The following is an 18,717-nucleotide window of genomic DNA, read 5'->3' as shown; positions in this document are numbered from 1 at the left end:
ATAATTGTTGTAATTTATTTATATCAGAATTCACATATAATTATATATAGGGAAATGATCAAATACAAACTAAAATTAAAATAGAAATTTAGAACTAATATAACCTATTAGATCTACCTAATCTAATGGACCCCCCTAAATCACGCCACCCAACTACCTGCACCCTCCCACACCCAATTTCAGTTTTTCCCCTCCGTTTTTAATTTGATATTTCCCGTCAAACCGTAATTCTATTTTAAAATCCGATTTCACTATATTTTTCTACATCTCTCAACGATCGATTTGCATACCATATGTGTTATATTTCGAATTAATTTTAAAAAGAAAATTATTTGGTTTCTAGTTTCCATTCTAAATTGGTTTCTATTGGAGTAGCCCATTATATATATATATTTGGATGATAATTTTTGTAATTTGATAAATAATCATAAATGACACGTAAAATAATTGTAGTTGATAATATTTATTAGGGTAAACTGCCTATTTGATCATGTAGTCAGTAGGGAGCATGCACGGATTAACCTGAACTGTTGTAACCCGATATTTCATTGGGCTAGAATAATATCAACCCGATTTTAATGGGTTGGGTACGGGTTTTAATTTTTTTTAACTGACCCGATCCAACCCGATTTTTTAATAGATTATTATAGATATAAAATACCTAGTAAAAAATAAATTTAATTTTAGTCAATAAAACACTAGTACAAACTTTGTCAAATCTTAGAAGAATGATTATAAAGCATGCAAAGTCATTTGTTTCATTTTAATTTTAAAGATTTATATTCAACCCCCATTTCAATTTTGAGTTTAGACTTTTGATCAATCACCTCCCCAAGGCTTGTGTAGTTCTGTTGCATATAAATCTCTATATAATAAATATATGCAAGGCCAACTATAAGATGCAAAATTTATACATGTATTACCGTGACAATGTGGTTAAACCATGTAACTTTAAGAACATAAATATATCAATCTGTATGTTTGAGTAAATATAAAGTAGTCAGCTCATCCTTTATTTATTTGTTATTGAATAATATAAAAAAACTTTGTTAAACTGTTAACAATACCTATTGTAAGTTAATAATAGGGATCTTCTAATAACTTTTTAAGTCGATCCCAACCAACCCAACCACATATGCTATAATTAGGGTTGGGTTACAAATTTATTTTTGATGGGTTGGGTTAAAAATTTTCAAACCCACTTAATTGGGTTGGGTCGCTAAAATACTCTTAAACCGGTCAAACCGACACGTGTGCACCGTTAGTCAGTAGTAACTTACAGCTGAGTCACCAAGTTAAAAAAACTTTCGGTCAATTCATGAAATATTTATAAACTTACAAATTCATCATTGGCGTCAGTTCCATTAAAATCCCTAACGGATAAATGAGGTGGCATACTCTCAAATTAATCTCAATTTTCAATTAGGTCATTAACTTTATCTCAATTTTCAATTAGGTTATCAACTAAATTTAATTTTAAAATATATTATATTTAAAATTGAACATACTCAATTATTTCATTTACTTAGAAAAATATCACAATTTTCAGTTCAATTATTTTTTCTCCGAATAATGGCACTACACTTTAATTAAATTTAAATTTGCATAAACATTTAATTTATATATTTTTTAATTTTTTTCCTGAATGTTACACTTTAATTAAATTTAAATTCGTACGTACAATTTCAATCTACATACTTATAATCGATACAAGTGAACAAATATTTAGATATCACGTTTTTTCCAATAATTTCATTTTCTTTATTAACAATGTTGATGTTTTTGTGTGATTAAATATAATTAAATTTGAAATTGATAAAATATTATATAAGGTTGGTCAAGACGATAAAAGAACGCCCAATAAAAGATAGTATGCTAATAAATCCATAAAGTGAAAAAATATTTAAAATATCTTTGTTCTCAATTCGATTTTTATGATAGTAATAATTAATACCAATAATTTTGAAAAAATATTTTTTTGAACGATTACAATTTAAAATGTCATATCAGTTTTTTTAAAAAAATTATTTCGTTTGTTATATTTTCAAAATTCAATTTTCCCCGGTAAGTAACCTAATTGAAAATAAACACATAGTTCGCTAATGAATTTGATAATTTAAAGATGATGTAACACAATTTAATGATCTCCGTTAAAGGTCAATACATTTTGAGCGGTGGTGTAGGTACTCTGAACTTAGTTCAGTGTTGTGATTGCAAGTTAATTACAAGTAGCTTATAACCCGTGCGATACACGATTTATAAAATTTTCTTGTTTTTTAATTTTTTTTTGTACATTTTTAATGTACACATATATTATTGTTTCAAATGTTGTTATAATAATTTTTTTATTATTTTTTAAAAATATTGTTATAATAAATATGTAGATTTTGAGAAAAATACGGGTGTTGAATTTAATTACTTTCTTTGGGATGTATATTATGTAGCTATATATAGCAGAATATCTTATCATAGAATATCTAATCATGTCCTATTTACTGTTGTATCATCGTATCATGTTTTGGTGTTTGAATATTAGTTGAACAATTTAATCTATTATATTTATGATGAATTTAACCTCTAACCATGTTTAATCTAGGATTGTTACGACATTATTATCGCATTATCTTATTTAAATAGTAGTAAAATAATGTAATCATTTTATATTTATGATTATATTAAAATAATCTCAATATTATATCAATGGTTGAGATTGTTTTGGCGTTATATGACCAAAATTTTGGATATTGAGTTCCTTGCGATTATTATATATAAGGATATATTTTAATATTTTTTATTTAGAGTTACTTAAATTAAAAAAATATTACTAACTGAAATATGTAGTTTTACCGTTATTTTTAGGTATTTTTCCTAAATATAATTATTTTTTTAATTTAAATGATAACTTTTATCCCCATCAATAAGATACGAATCACATTTAATTTTTTTTTTATCATGAGTCCCATTGTATGATCAAACCCAACTAATAATATTTAGTTTGATTTTAATTTTGTTTAAAGACGAACCAATAGTAATTATTATTTTGTGTTAGCCCCAAATCCATTATACAAAATCAATTCAACTGCTTATTCTTAGTTTGTTTTAAATTTATTTAACCTCTACCATTAGTATAATTTTGTTTTAGTAAAGATAAATAGTGTATATTATTTTTTCTTATATCAATGTTATTACATTGACGAACGAACCTCTTTTCAAGTTTTGAAAAAAGTATAATGAATAACATGAATAAAAAACAATCTCGTGTATTATATTGTGCGAGGCGTGGATTTTTTTTAATATTGTATAATTTAAAAAAAAATAAATTGAACTGTAACTTTAAGATGCGAAATTTGTTTATTCACAATTTTTTATATGATACGATTTGATAATGATTATACATATACACAAGTATTTGTAAAAATATTTAACGGTTCATATTAAATTGGTAGTAAATGAACCATGACTAACAAAAATTGGAATAAGATCATACCTATGCATATTATATAATAAGGATATAATTTGATATTTTTATTTAGAGGTATTTAAACTTGAAAAATAATAATATTACTAATTGAAATCTATAATATTATTGTTATTTATTGTGTGTTTACCAAATATATTTTTTTAATGTAAACAATAAGTTTTATCCAGGTTCAATATATAATATACGAATCACATTTAGTTTTATTATTAATTTAATTATTTCTAGATCCATTATTCTAATCAAGTTCAACTAACAATATTTAGTTTGATTTAAATTTTGTTTGTTAACTCAAATGAGTGGTATACATTATTTTATTTTAACTAGTCGAATGTTATTTTGATTTTAATTTTATTTTATACTTGATTAGTTCTAAATTTTTTTGCTTGGATGAATAGTATATATTATTTTATTTTAACCCGATTATTCCGATCGACGAATTACGAGTTCAATAACATAATTTTAAATTTTTAACTCTAAATCCATTACACTTACTAAAGTTAACTCATTATACTTTGTTTATTTTAAATTTATTTTAATCTCGATCAATATTATAATTTTATTTTAGTTAAGATAAATACAAGTATTTAAAAACTTTCTGGTAGATTGAACTTTTCCACCAGAGATATATATTAAGTAGAGAACTATGTGATACAAATAGTACACAGCTGCTTACAAGTTGAACAACTAGAGCTACTGAGAAATTCTTTGCAGATTTTGCTATATCTATTTCTTTAGTTTTTGCTTACTAACTTCGATGCTATTCAACTTACTACACTTGGTTTATATATCACCAAGATATATGATAAAACGATAAGATAATAAGATAAACTATATCTAGTCTAACTTCATGCTGCTACACTTATCTTTGCCAGCATCTTTGAATATCATCTGTTTATCATGGAAATGAAAATGCTTCTTTATTCTCTAAATCCTTCAAACAGGCTACCACATTCCATTTACATACAACCAACACATGTGATTGTCAAGTCACTGTCAACTGCTCTTTTGAATTTGAACATCCGTTGGAACTTAGATTGATCATCCGTTGGAACTTAGATTGATCATCCGTTCAAACTTTGGTTAATCATTCGTCGAGACTTATATTGATCATCCGTTGAAACTTTGTGAATCATCCGTTGAGACTGCCTTCTTGATAGTTAACTCTATTTCATTTATACAAAATTACATAACATCTAATATTTACAATTCATCATCATATCTTGCATATCAATCTAGTAGTCAACATGACTTAAACATTCGACAACACCTAGTTCACTAAGTTATCCAAGTATGCAGAAATGTGCTACTAGTCTTATTGTACATAAGCTACTCTTTCAACATATGTTGAAATGATCATCCGTTGAAAGCTACAAAATCACTTAAATAATATCTACTTAGTATTTTATTCAAATTATCATCAAGTACACAACATATTCCTAACAATCTCCCACAATTTATGTCTACTGGAATTGTAGTCATAAATTAAGAGAAACTTGATGATAACAAAACACTCTATGAATACAGAATAAAATAAAGTAGATAAAATTTACAAGTGGTGCAATTTATTGAAAATTCTCACAAAGAAAGATTTGTAGAGTGTCTTATAGATCATTATCAAGATGCTCATCTAGATTGAGAAATTTAAGATCATTTTCTTGATTGCCTTGACTTCTTCCCAGCTTCACATCATTCTCTTCAATCTGACATTGGAATTGTCTAAAAAATTTTGATTCATTCTTATTTGTTAGATCCAGCTTTTCTTGTATTTCTCTGAGAGTTTCATGGCTAGCGATCTTTAGCTGATCTTCCAATCTGAAGAATCTTTATAATGTTCTTTTCATCGTTGAACTCCATGATCCAGTATGGCCTCAAATGCAACCTATCTTCAGTGAAAGGAATAGTCAATACTCTTGGGAGTGCATTTGGTCCTCTCCAGCTATTTCTTATCTCCTCAATCTTGTTTAGTACCATTTTCTTGGATACTATGTTGAATTCAAAGTTTTTCTTGATTGAGGAGAAGACAGTCACTAAAGTTAAACAGCCTTCATTGAGAATTCTGTGAAGTGGCCATGTAATTTCTTTACCACCCTAGTACCTGAAGACTAGTCTCCCTGGAAGGTGCTTGTAGGCATCAATAGATCTGACTTCTTCAAGCTCATCCAGATAGAGATTTATATCTGAAAATTCTTTGATGTCACATATGAAGAGTTGATCTCCTTTGTTGACAGTAGGTTTGGTTTTGGCCACTTGCTTGGATTTGAGCTTGGTAGGCTTGACTGTTTTGACTACTTTTTCCTTTGTCTTCCTTTGTTTGGAAAAGATTGGAAGATTTAGATCAGGAAGAGGCAAGTTGTCCCAATCTATAGGCTCATCATTTGGAACAACAGTATCACCATGAAAGGTGATGTTAGGATCAACCTTGAATTCAGCTTCCTTCACAGTAGGTATGGCTGATTGGCTTGAGGTTGTAGATTGGGCTGACATGTAGTCTTTCTTGTCTTCATCAAAATTTATCTTCCTCTTTGCATGCATCTTGTATCTAAACTTCCTTTTTATATGCTTTGGTTTTTTTTCTTTCCTTCACCCAGATTCTCAGATGTCTCGGTTGGCAATATAACTTCTGTGATTGCAGGCTTCTTAGCTTGGTTCTTGGCATCTAAAGCAGCTTGCTTTTGTTGTTGTTTGAGCCTCACCTTTTCTTCTTTCTTAGCTTCTGCAAATTGTGGATGTCCAGCCACTACACAGATCAATTTATCATTTCCGTAGATTTTAGCAATTCTTTTCTTTAGCACTGAGTCTATGAGATCTTTGAAGAAAGCTATGGACCTTCCAAGCAGCTTTTTTTATCTAGCCTAGGGGTTTCATATGATAGGTCTAGTGGATTTTTGTCTGAGGTTTTTGGATAAATTATTTTTGGATTAAAAATTTCACTGGCCTTTGGAGATTTGATTGTTGAGGGTTGACCCCTTTCTAAGTTCCCTAGGCTCATCTCATCAGCTGAAATTTGTCTCAATTGAGAGAAGTGAGAGAAGACTTTGTCTTTCTTCTCAATTGGACCAAACTTCTTTACAATTTATTCATCAATTTTCTTCCATTTGTCATCCAGTTCTTTCTCAACTGCTGCAACATCAAGCTGTTTAGATTTCTCATTTGATTCCAACTTAGCAGCTGCTATCTTAATTAGATCAATGATGTCCATGACTGGTGGCTTTAGGAAAGTAAATGCTGGAACAATTACTTTGCTTACTTGAATTTTGAGCACTTTCTCCCCCTCACTTGTTGACTCCCCTTGGGTAACTGGAATAATATTTTTCTCTCCCTTTTTATTAGCATCAAGTTGAGTGGAGGTTGAGGTCTGTGCAGCCACCAGTTTCCGAAGTAGCATAGTTTGTTGGGCTTGATGGAGATGAATTTCAGTGATTGAAGTTTCCAGGGTTTTGATCCTTTTGTCTAAGGAATCCACCTTGCTGCTTAGATCTGAATTTTTCCTTAGTTGTCTGCTGATGTCTAGAAAAGTTGTTCTAGGAAACTTGGCATCCAATCTCTCAGTAACATCCTTTTTGATTTGATCAATTTCAGTCTTTAGTTCATTGAAATCCTGATTTTGTTTAAGAGATTGTATTTGATGTAGTTGAAGAGAGTGCAGATGTGCTTGTAGAAGGCTCTTGGTGTTGGCATTTGTAGTAGCTTGAAGGGCTGTCTGAGTTTGCTGAATGATATGAGAAAGGGTGGACTTGAAATGATGCTCATCACATGCTTTGGAAAACACCCAAGATGGCATGTTTGATCTAAAGCTAGGGCCTGCTTGTCCCCCTATATCCATGGAGTCTCCTTCATCATCATCTTCATCCCCAGATAGATCCTCAGAACCACCAGTTCCATAATCAATGTCATCACTAGCTGTGGGTGGCATGGCTGTGATGATATCTTTAGCTCTTTGCATGGAGGTAGTAGTATGTACCAAATTGAGCATTCTTTCAGCAGCCACATTGTCCAGTTCAGCCAAAACTTGATAAGCTGAAACAGGGCGAGTAAATGGCAGTATCATAAGAAAAAGAATCTAAGAAAACTTGATATTCTTGCTGAATTAATTGTTTTTTTAGCCTCATTGAGATTTATTAACTGACTTACAATGGGCTCTTCCATTCTTCTGTACATGCTTTTCTTTCATTTTCGCTCTTTTCTTGAATCAAGGGCTCCCCTTGGCTTCCCACCCTCACACCCTCACCTTCACCTACTAAGGTGGGACTCCACTCACTCAGTTTTGCCAAGCTGGAAGAAATAGCTTGCAGTTTTTCACTCTTTTCCTCTCCTTTTGCCTGAGAGCAACTCAACCTCTCACTCAATTCACTAACTTCCATCAGTCCTAAGAGTGATTGTACAAATACTAGATCATCTGCACTTGTAACATTTGTTGAAGTTTGAAGTGGTGCAATGATATTCAACGATGAGGAACATCCATCAAAATAGTAGTTGAGAGTTTCAACGGATGACTGCTGTTAATCACATCCGTCGAGATACAATCACTTGTCAACAGATGAACAATATCCGTCGAGATAGTGGAAATGAAAGAGTTTGGAGTAGAGACTAATGTTGAATCTGTGGTGATTGATTTGAGATATTGCACAGATGTTTCAGTAGACTTAGAAAGAAATGGCAAGTAAGCCAACAAATCATCTAAAAGATGATGCTCACTTGCTTGGATTTTTGGCTCCTCCCTGAGAGTTAGAGATGGAGAATCAGGAATTGATATATGAATTATATTAACATCTAGTGAATGTGTGGGTGAGTTTAGTATGTTAGGTGATTCAATTATTAAAGATTTTGGCCGTGACTCCACATTTATTGGAGCCACATCAACCAGACTTTGAGAATGTGCATGTACTGAGTCTTTGACTGCAGTAGGCACAGTGTGTGCACCCTGTGTATCCCCAATGGTTTTGGATTTCTTCTTTCTGGCATAAGTTTGGGGTGAGCTTGTGTCCCTTACCCTTTTGGCCTATGCTCTTGGCTGAGAGTTTTGTTTAGTAGTCACATCCTTTTGGGAGGATGCAACTAGCAATGAGCTAATGTCCTTAGTAATCACTACAGTTTTTTGGGAAACTACAGTGTGGCTAAGTTGTGATTCACTCACCTCTCCAACCTTATTATTCTTAGGGCTTCTTTGATGTTCACCCTGTCCCTCACCAATCTTACTTCGCTTCACACTCCCCTCTTAATTTTTAGTAGATTTTACAACTAGCTTCTGTTGAGAGAAACTAGAGGGGGCTTTCTTTGACCTTGATTTTGAAACTTTTGGTTTTTTGGCTTGGGTAGACATCTGTTTTGTCACATTCACAGATGCCATTGCCACAGTTGATGAAAAAGAAGTAGGTGGTTGAGAAATAGTGGTAGAGACAGAAATATTTACCTCACTTACCTGAGGCAACTCCATGATTGGTATGTACACAAGTGTAACATCTATGTGATGATTTCCCTGTTCAAGTCAGCAATAATTCTCCTCTCTTAGAACTAACAAGCTAACTTGTTTGTTGGTTTCTCAATGGTGAGATTCTCAGAAACAAAATTAGCTAGCATCATGAAAAATCTAGCATAATAGATATTCTTAGACCTCTTCTTAATATCCCTAATTCACTCCCTATCTTATAAAATGACAGAAGTGCTAAAATTGAAATACTTATCACTAAGAAATGTAAAGCATATGAACAAGTGAGTAAGATACAACATCAAAATTACTTATTTTTCCAGAAAACACCTTGATAAATGAATCACATAGAAAACTCCATTATTTTTTAAGACCTAGTCTCCTAACATCGCCTAATTTAGTGGCATCAAGAGCATAACCCATGGAAACTAGCATGTTACTCACATCAGTGTCTGTGTGCAAGTGTGTTAGTTTCAGGCAAATTAAAACACTTTTCAATTGCATCACAGTTAACACAATGTTCACTACCTTTGAGAGTGAAGGTAATGGTCTTGTCCTTTGAGTTGAACACATCTGTAGTCCAAATTTCCTCGACAACCTCACAGTAAATGGTTGAGGACTCAAGCATGGCATAGCTCAATTTACAGTTTAGTATGAAGTCCATCATCTCGTGATAGTCTTTAGATGCCAAAATTTGCTTGTTCACTAAAGCCACAAAGTTGTTCTTTTCATAAACAAACCCAGTTGAGGACATGATTTTGACTATGGGTGCCATTGTTGTGATTGAGATTAGTTGCAGAGAGAGTTTTTGCTTTTGGGAAGAAGAAGTTAGAGAAATTGCTTTGAGAAAGATAAAAACAAAGAATAGAAATGTTTCACAACCAACATGGAGTCGCTGAAGGCCCTTAGGTGCTTCGCCTCGAGGCTTCGGGCAAGCTTCATTCCTGCGAGGAGGGCCTCGTACTCGGCCTCATTGTTTGTCAAGGGGAAGTCGAACCTTTTGGCCTGGCATATTTCAAATCCTTCGGGGCTGGAGAGGATCAAGCCTGCCCCACACTTTTTTCCGGCAACCGAACCGTCTACAAAGAGCTACCACTTTCCTGGGATCCGGATTAGTTGTTCTTCAGACGAGAGATCCTTCAGACCCTAGAATGCGCATTCAACCATGAAGTCGACCAAAGCCTGGGCCTTAATTGCCGTTCGGGGGACATATTCGAGATCAAATTCCCCGAGTTCAATGAACCACACTACGACTCTCCCGGAGGCTTCGGGCCTGGTCAAAATCTTCTTTAGAGGTTGATCGGTGACAACTTGGACCGTCCGGCCCTGAAAATAATGTCGTAATTTTCGGGAGGCCATAACCAACCCATATGCGAATTTCTCGGCGTTGGGGTACCTTGTCTCTGCGTCCTTGAGAACATGGGACACGTAAAACACAGGATGTTGATTACCTTCATAATTCTTCACAAGGACGGCCCCCAGAGTTCTGTCAGACACAGCTAGATAAAGCTGAAGAGTTTTCTTCGGATCGGGCCTCATCAAGAGTGGTGCCTTTGTTAAATATTCCTTTACTTCTTCGAACGCCTTTTGGCATTCGGGCCCCCACTCAAAATTCTTTGACCCTTTGAGCACGGCGAAGAAGGGAAGTGCTTTCTCGGCTGACCGGGAAATGAAACGCCGAAGGGCGGCGAGCCGGCCCGTCAATTTCTGTATATCTCTAATGTATTTGGGAGGTTCCATATTGATAACTGCTTCGATCTTCTCCGGGTTCGCCTCTATTCCCCGGGCGCTGACCATGTACCCGAGAAACTTTCCACTAGAGACTCCAAAGGTACATTTGTTCGGATTGATCCTCATGTTGTTCTTTCGGAGAGTTTCGAAGCATTCCTTTAAGTCCTTGGCATGATCTTGGAACAGTGACTTCACTATCATATCATCCACGTATGCTTCCATATTCCTCCCAATCTTCTCTTTAAAGACTTTGTTCACCATTCGCTGGAATGTGGCTCCAGCGTTCTTCAGTTTGAAGGGCATTTTAATATAAGCATAAGTCCCCTTCAGAGTTATGAACGCTGTCTTGGGCACATCCCTATCATTCATAGCAATTTGATGATAACCGGAAAAAGCGTCCAAAAAACTAAGTACCTCATATCCTGCCATTGCGTCTATTAGTTGGTCGATGTTAGGCAATGGGTAGTGATCCTTCGAACATGCTTTGTTGAGGTCAGTGTAATCCACGCACATCCTCCATTTCCCGTTCGACTTCTTCACGACCACCACATTGGCTAGCCAGTCAGGATACTCGATCTCCTCGATAAATTTGGCCTCTAAAAGTTTTTCCACCTCGGCCTCTATTACCTTCTGTCGTTTGACTACAAATGTCCTCTTCTTTTGCTTTACCGGCTTGGCCTCGGGCTGCACGTTCAAGCAGTGCGTTGCCGTCTTGGGATCCAATCCGGGCATATCTTCGGGCCCCCAGTCTATCTCTCAGATCTCGGATGAACTGATAAAGCTCGCCGTCTTTGATCATGCGCTCAATGAGCTTCTTGAGGTGGTAGCATTCATCTGTGCTATGCCCCTTGTCCCTGTGATAGTCACAGTACTTATCGGGGTTTTTCTTGTGATTCGGGACCTTCATCTTGGCGGGGCGAACAAATCCTGGCTTGCCCTTTATCTCATGGAGAATCTTGGAGATCGGCGCATTCAAAGGAGTGAACACGGCCGAATCTCTATCTCGACGTCGTTCGGCCCCTCGATCTGATTCCTTCCTTCCTTCCTTTCTGCTATCCCTTCGGTCAGATCCTGATCTTGAGCCCTCATATCTATCGGCTCGCTTTGATCGGTCGTCCCTTCTTGTGTCTTTATATCCCCTAATACTTTCCATCTTGCGGCGAATATTCTCGCCTCTCATATATATATCATTTAGGGATTTTGTGGGAAAATCGTAAAGAGATGAACGAAGCTTTTTTACCTTTGTAGGGGTCGAGCCCCGCCGTTAGGAAGCCCATTGCTTTGATTTTGTCCAGATTGGTGACCATTCCCGCTTCTTCCTTGAATCTAGCGAGATAATCCCCCAGCTCCTCATTCGCCCTCTACCGACAATGGACCAAGGCTTCGGTGTCCTTCGCCTTTCGGCACAGGTGCGAGTAGTACTTTAAAAATTTCCTCTTCAACTGCTCGTAAGACCCGATGGACCGAGGCTTCAGGGATTTGTACCACATTGAGGCAGACCCTTTGAGATAAGTCTTGAACATTTTGCACAGCATTATATCATTGTGGCCCATCCCAACCATCAGGAGTTCATACTTTTCACAGTGGTCCTCGGGGTCCCTTTTCCCGTTAAACTCGCTCATCTTGGGGAATTATCTCTCCTTTCCCGGAGGGGGTCGGTATAGCTCAATCTTTTGTGTTACAACAGGTTCTCGATCGGGCCTCCTATCACCGAAGAGGGCCTTCTCTAAGCGATTGAGCCTGAGGCGGGATCCATCGGGCTCTTCACCTGAATCGGAAGAGTAGGGTTGCTTAGCCCTCTTCCTTCGGGGATGCGAATCAGAGTCAAACTCATCTTCTTCGTCATACGCCCTTCGTTCCCTTCTATCCTTATGTGCTCTGCCGATTTCTTCGGCCCGCATCGCTTCTCTCAAGGCTTGTTCTTGCAGTTCAATTTCTTCCCTCTGTAGTTGCAGGGCTTTAAGCCGGAGGGCATCAACTTCTCTTTTCTTGGCCCACACTTCCGCTTCCTTGTCAATCTGATCAACTTTGGTCTTACCCTTCTCCGCGGCCTTTTCTGCCCGGATCTTTAGGAGTAAGGCCTCTTCTTCAGGGGTTAACGTGATAACCCCGTCCTCGTCGACTAGGGAGGATGGTTGTCCCTTGTCGGCGAAATCAGGTGGCGGTGAATGCTCATGAATTTCTGTCATTTTCTCAACTTGTAACTCTCTCGTGATTCCCACAGACGGCACCAAATGTTACGCCCAGATCCTTTCGGTTGTATGAACAGATTTCGGCTGGATTGAAGATGGCTTCGGCCGTACCTGAAAGTGAAGAGAATGCGAGGGTTTGGACCCCCGATTCACCTCCGGTGTGAGAATCAGAATCTGGCTGTAAAATTAGGGTAGTAATACAAGAGAAGTAGAGTGTTGAGAGTGCATATATTTTATCTTACTTCACAAGGGTTTTTATACCCAATCATGCCATGAATGTTCTTCCATTACCAACTATTAAGGAGGGAGTGAAAAGGGGGCGTTATGTGCCTTGCATTGTCCAACGGTCCGCGAGTAGCAGGCCTCGGTCTGGGATTCCATGGGCCTTGGCGACGCGGGCCTGGAGGTCTTTCGGCTCAGTAGCACAACCGCTTAATGGGCCTTCGTTCAATGGGTCTTATTGGGCCTATAACCAACACCCTGTACATGCCAGATTTGAGTATTATCTTTTATCAATTCACAAGCTCCGGCTACTGCTAGCCTACAAAATAACTAAAGTTTGACAAGGATATTTCATCCAAAATATCCCAACCTTAAAAATTTCACATGCCATATTTCTCCTCCACTCAGAAATAATATTAGCATATCACTTCACCTAGCTACTCAAGAACTAGCTAAAAATTAGAAAACATCTTAACCATTGCGCACACACACACATTATGATGATGCAAAAAATAGTTTGTTGCGCCACACCGCCAGCGGTGACACCTACAATAGTACCATCGCAAGGATCGACATCCTTGCCGGTCCGTACGATCCCCGGAGGGTACGGATTGCCAATGGTTGGGCCTTTAAAGGACAGGCTAGACTATTTTTGGTTTCAAGGACCAAGTACATATTTCAAAAAGAGAATAGAGGAGCACAAGAGCACTGTGTTTAGGACAAATATGCCGCCAACGTTTCCGTTTTTCATGGGAGTGAATCCGAATGTGATAGCAGTGCTGGACTGCAAGTCATTTGCGCATATGTTTGATATGGAACTGGTTGAGAAGAAGAACATTCTTATAGGAGATTTCATGCCTAGCACTGGCTTCACTGGCGATGTTCGTGTTTGTGCTTACCTTGATACTTCTGAACCTCAACACACTCAGGTATGGTCCTGTTTGTTACTTTGACTTTTTGCACGTATTTAAGCTGTGTTGAAATGTATCATAAATATAATTTTTAAGATTTTAATTTGAAGAGACCTTAACTACGAACATATAATTACAAATTTAGGATGCTAAGTATTATGGGACGCAAAGAATATAAGAAAACGATATTCAAACTTATGATTGTTTCTGTTGTTGTATAAATTTCTAACAGGTGAAGAAATTTGCAAAGGAGATTCTTAAACGCAGCTCAAAGATTTGGGTCCCTACTGTAACCTCAAACCTAGACACAATGTGGAACACCATCGAATCCGATATTGAAAAATCCGAATCTGGCTCCGTTACTCCCCTCGTCCAACTCCAACAATTCATCTTCAACTTCCTAACTCGTTGCCTAATCGGAGTTGATCCATCAAAATCACCCGAGGTAGCCGAAAAAGGTTACATGTGGCTAGATGCTTGGCTTGCACTACAAGTCCTTCCCACTGTTAGCATCCCAAGCTTACAACCTCTCGTAGAAATTTTTGCGCATTCTTTCGCTTACCCTTCTTTTCTTGTCTCCGGAGGTTATAATAAACTCGCGGAGTTTATTGAAAAAGAAGGCCAAGAAGTTCTTGAGCTAGCACAAAATGAGTTTGGTCTCGGTAAAAAAGAAGCCCTGCATAACCTAATTTTTATCCTCGGGTTTAATGCATTCGGTGGATTTACTGTATTTTTACCAGCCATTTTTAGTGCCCTAGGAAATGACAAGACAGGGTTGCAACAAAAGTTAAGAAATGAAGTCAAGGAAAAGATCGGGACGAGCTCGCTGAGTTTCGACTTGGTGAAACAACTCGACTTGGTTAACTCGTTCGTTTACGAAACACTCAGGCTTAACCCGCCTGTACCATTACAGTATGCGAGAGCTAGGAAAGATTTTACGTTGAGCTCGCATAACTCCGCATTTGAGATCAAAAAAGGGGAGTTACTCTGTGGATATCAACCTCAAGTTATGAGAGACGAGAAAGTATTCGAAGAGCCTGAAAAATTTGTTGCTGATAGGTTTACCACGAAAAAAGGGAGCGAGTTACTGAATTATTTGTACTGGTCGAATGGACCACAGACGGGGACACCTAGCGAGTCGAACAAACAATGTGCTGGTAAAGATTATGTAACGCTTACAACTTCTATTATTGTGGCTCATATGTTTCAGAGGTACGAGTATCTTTCGATTGATTCTCAGGGATCAATCTCGAAAGTTGAACATGCCAAGTAAATTTCGAATGTTTAGTGGAATACAACAAATTGTGGATTTATGTTATCTTCTTGTGTATTAAGACTTTTGGTGTAATTCATCTTTGTTTTTTTCAAAGGTCGTAAAATTTGAAAATCAATTATAAATTCGGTTATATTTCCAAAATCCTAATAATTAACCAATTTTCCTATTATTTTATTTTCGGCATTCGAATAAGGCCAAATACTAGCTTAAATTTAAATAGGTTCACCTTCAATTTCCCATAATACTCCTCCTAGCCGGCCGATTTTAGAACACATGTTTTTTAGGTGGTCAAAAAAATGAGTTATGTATGCTGAACCTTGCATTATCATAATTTATTCATTTTATGTTTATATACAAAAATTTTGAATGAAGCAGAACATAAATCAGACTTTCACGCATTTCAAATAAATCACATTAATTATGTGGTTTCTAACAATTATTTAGTATACTTAAATTTCAGAAAATTAGAGAAGGTGCCACACAAACAATAGTATATATACTATTTCACATAATGATTTACTGAAGTTTTAATATATTGGGGGGAGATTATATATATAATTTAAAATTTTGGAACTTGAAAAAAACCTATATGATATGAATTTATGTATCAGTTAATAATTGTGTCATTTTCGATGGAGTATCTGACCATGTCATTAATTATTATTATTATTATTATTATTATTACTTGAAAAGAAAATTGGCAATGATATTAAATAGTTCGTAATACAAAATTTAATTATTTTGATAGGTTATAACAAATTCATTTATGTATAATTAATAAAAGTCAACTCTTGCAAATTTAATAATTGTTGTGATTTATTTGTAAGAAAAAATGCCCAAAATACACCACTTTACAGTTTCAAGTATCCAAAATACCCACCGGCAGGAAAACTGCCCAAAATATCCACTGAATACGCATGTTAGAGATGCGTATTCTATTTTTAAAAAAAATACAAAGAATACGCATGTGAGACATGCATATTCTCTCACATGCGTATTTTTTGTATTTTTTTTAAAAAATAGAATACGCATGATAATAATGCGTATTCAGTGGGTATTTTGAGCGGTTTTCCCGCCGGTGGGTATTTTGGGCAAATCTCCCCAAATAGTGTCTATTTTGGTTTTTCACCCTATTTTTATTATTTTTTAAAAATATTGTTATAATAAATATGTAGATTTTGAGAAAAATACGGGTGTTGAATTTAATTACTTTCTTTGGGATGTATATTATGTAGCTATATATAGCAGAATATCTTATCATAGAATATCTAATCATGTCCTATTTACTGTTGTATCATCGTATCATGTTTTGGTGTTTGAATATTAGTTGAATAATTTAATCTATTATATTTATGATGAATTTAACCTCTAACCATGTTTAATCTAGAATTGTTACGACATTATTATCGCATTATCTTATTTAAATAGTAGTAAAATAATGTAATCATTTTATATTTATGATTATATTAAAATAATCTCAATATTATATCAATGGTTGAGATTGTTTTGGCGTTATATGACCAAAATTTTGGATATTGAGTTCCTTGCACTTATTATATATAAGGATATATTTTAATATTTTTTATTTAGAGTTACTTAAATTAAAAAAATATTACTAACTGAAATATGTAGTTTTACCGTTATTTTTAGGTATTTTTCCTAAATATAATTATTTTTTTAATTTAAATGATAACTTTTATCCCCATCAATAAGATACGAATCACATTTAGTTTTTTTTTTTATTTTTTTTTATTATGAGTCCCATTGTAATGATCAAACCCAACTAATAATATTTAGTTTGATTTTAATTTTGTTTAAAGACGAACCAATAGTAATTATTATTTTGTGTTAGCCCCAAATCCATTATACAAAATCAATTCAACTGCTTATTCTTAGTTTGTTTTAAATTTATTTAACCTCTACCATTAGTATAATTTTGTTTTAGTAAAGATAAATAGTGTATATTATTTTTTCTTATATCAATGTTATTACATTGACAAACGAACCTCTTTTCAAGTTTTGAAAAAAGTATAATGAATAACATGAATAAAAAACAATCTCGTGTATTATATTGTGCGAGGCGTGGATTTTTTTTAATATTGTATAATTTTAAAAAAAATAAATTGAACTGTAACTTTAAGATGCGAAATTTGTTTATTCACAATTTTTTATATGATACGATTTGATAATGATTATACATATACACAAGTATTTGTAAAAATATTTAACGGTTCATATTAAATTGGTAGTAAATGAACCATGACTAACAAAAATTGGAATAAGATCATACCTATGCATATTATATAATAAGGATATAATTTGATATTTTTATTTAGAGATATTTAAACTTGAAAAATAATAATATTACTAATTGAAATCTATAATATTATTGTTATTTATTGTGTGTTTACCAAATATATTTTTTTAATGTAAACAATAAGTTTTATCCAGGTTCAATATATAATATACGAATCACATTTAGTTTTATTATTAATTTAATTATCTCTAGATACATTATTCTAATCAAGTTCAACTAACAATATTTAGTTTGATTTAAATTTTGTTTGTTAACTCAAATGAGTGGTATACATTATTTTATTTTAACTAGTCGAATGTTATTTTGATTTTAATTTTATTTTATACTCGATTAGTTCTAAATTTTTTTGCTTGGATGAATAGTATATATTATTTTATTTTAACCCGATTATTCCGATCGACGAATTACGAGTTCAATAACATAATTTTAAATTTTTAACCCTAAATCCATTACACTTACTAAAGTTAACTCATTATACTTTGTTTATTTTAAATTTATTTTAATCTCGATCAATATTATAATTTTATTTTAGTTAAGATAAATAGTGTACATTATTTTCTTTTGTTTCAATGTCATTACCCCGATAAACGAATGATCTCTATTTAAGTTTTGAGAAAATTAATATGAATAACATAGATAGTTAATCAACCCGTGTATTATATAAATCCAAAGTTCAAGAGCTTGCTCTGATATCAATTATTATTCCCAAACAATCTAAATAAGAATTACAAAGGGGGGGTTGAATGTAATTCTGGCTTCTTTTTGGATTTTAAGAATGATTCTTCTACAAATAAATAACTGTGTTTGATTTGCAATAGTGCAGAATAAGAATATAACAGAAATCAAATCACAAAGCAATTAAATACAAGTATTTAAAAACTTTCTGGTAGATTGAACTTTTTCACCAGAGATATATATTAAGTAGAGAACTATGTGATACAAATAGTACACAGCTGCTTACAAGTTGAACAACTAGAGCTACAGAGAAATTCTTTGCAGATTTTGCTATATCTATTTCTCTGGTTTTTGCTTACTAACTTCGATGCTATTCAACTTACTACACTTGGTTTATATATCACCAAGATACATGATAAAACGATAAGATAATAAGATAAACTATATCTAGTCTAACTTCATGCTGCTACACTTATCTTTGCCAGCA

General features: G+C 34.4%; 1 protein-coding gene across 1 annotated transcript; it reads left to right on the top strand.

Annotated features, from left to right (window-relative positions):
* The first annotated feature begins 13,473 nt into the window (after window positions 1-13,473).
* On the top strand, window positions 13,474-15,280 carry LOC141707008 (fatty acid hydroperoxide lyase, chloroplastic-like). The gene is made up of 2 exons (XM_074509958.1): window positions 13,474-13,980; window positions 14,195-15,280. The coding sequence occupies exons 1-2, from the start codon at window positions 13,549-13,551 to the stop codon at window positions 15,233-15,235; spliced, it is 1,473 nt and encodes a 490-aa protein (XP_074366059.1). The 5' UTR covers window positions 13,474-13,548; the 3' UTR covers window positions 15,236-15,280.
* Window positions 15,281-18,717: the final 3,437 nt, after the last annotated feature.

Source organism: Apium graveolens, chromosome 2, assembly GCF_009905375.1.
Source record: "Apium graveolens cultivar Ventura chromosome 2, ASM990537v1, whole genome shotgun sequence".
NCBI lineage: Eukaryota > Viridiplantae > Streptophyta > Magnoliopsida > Apiales > Apiaceae > Apium > Apium graveolens.
This window is presented reverse-complemented; position numbering and strand designations above follow the sequence as displayed.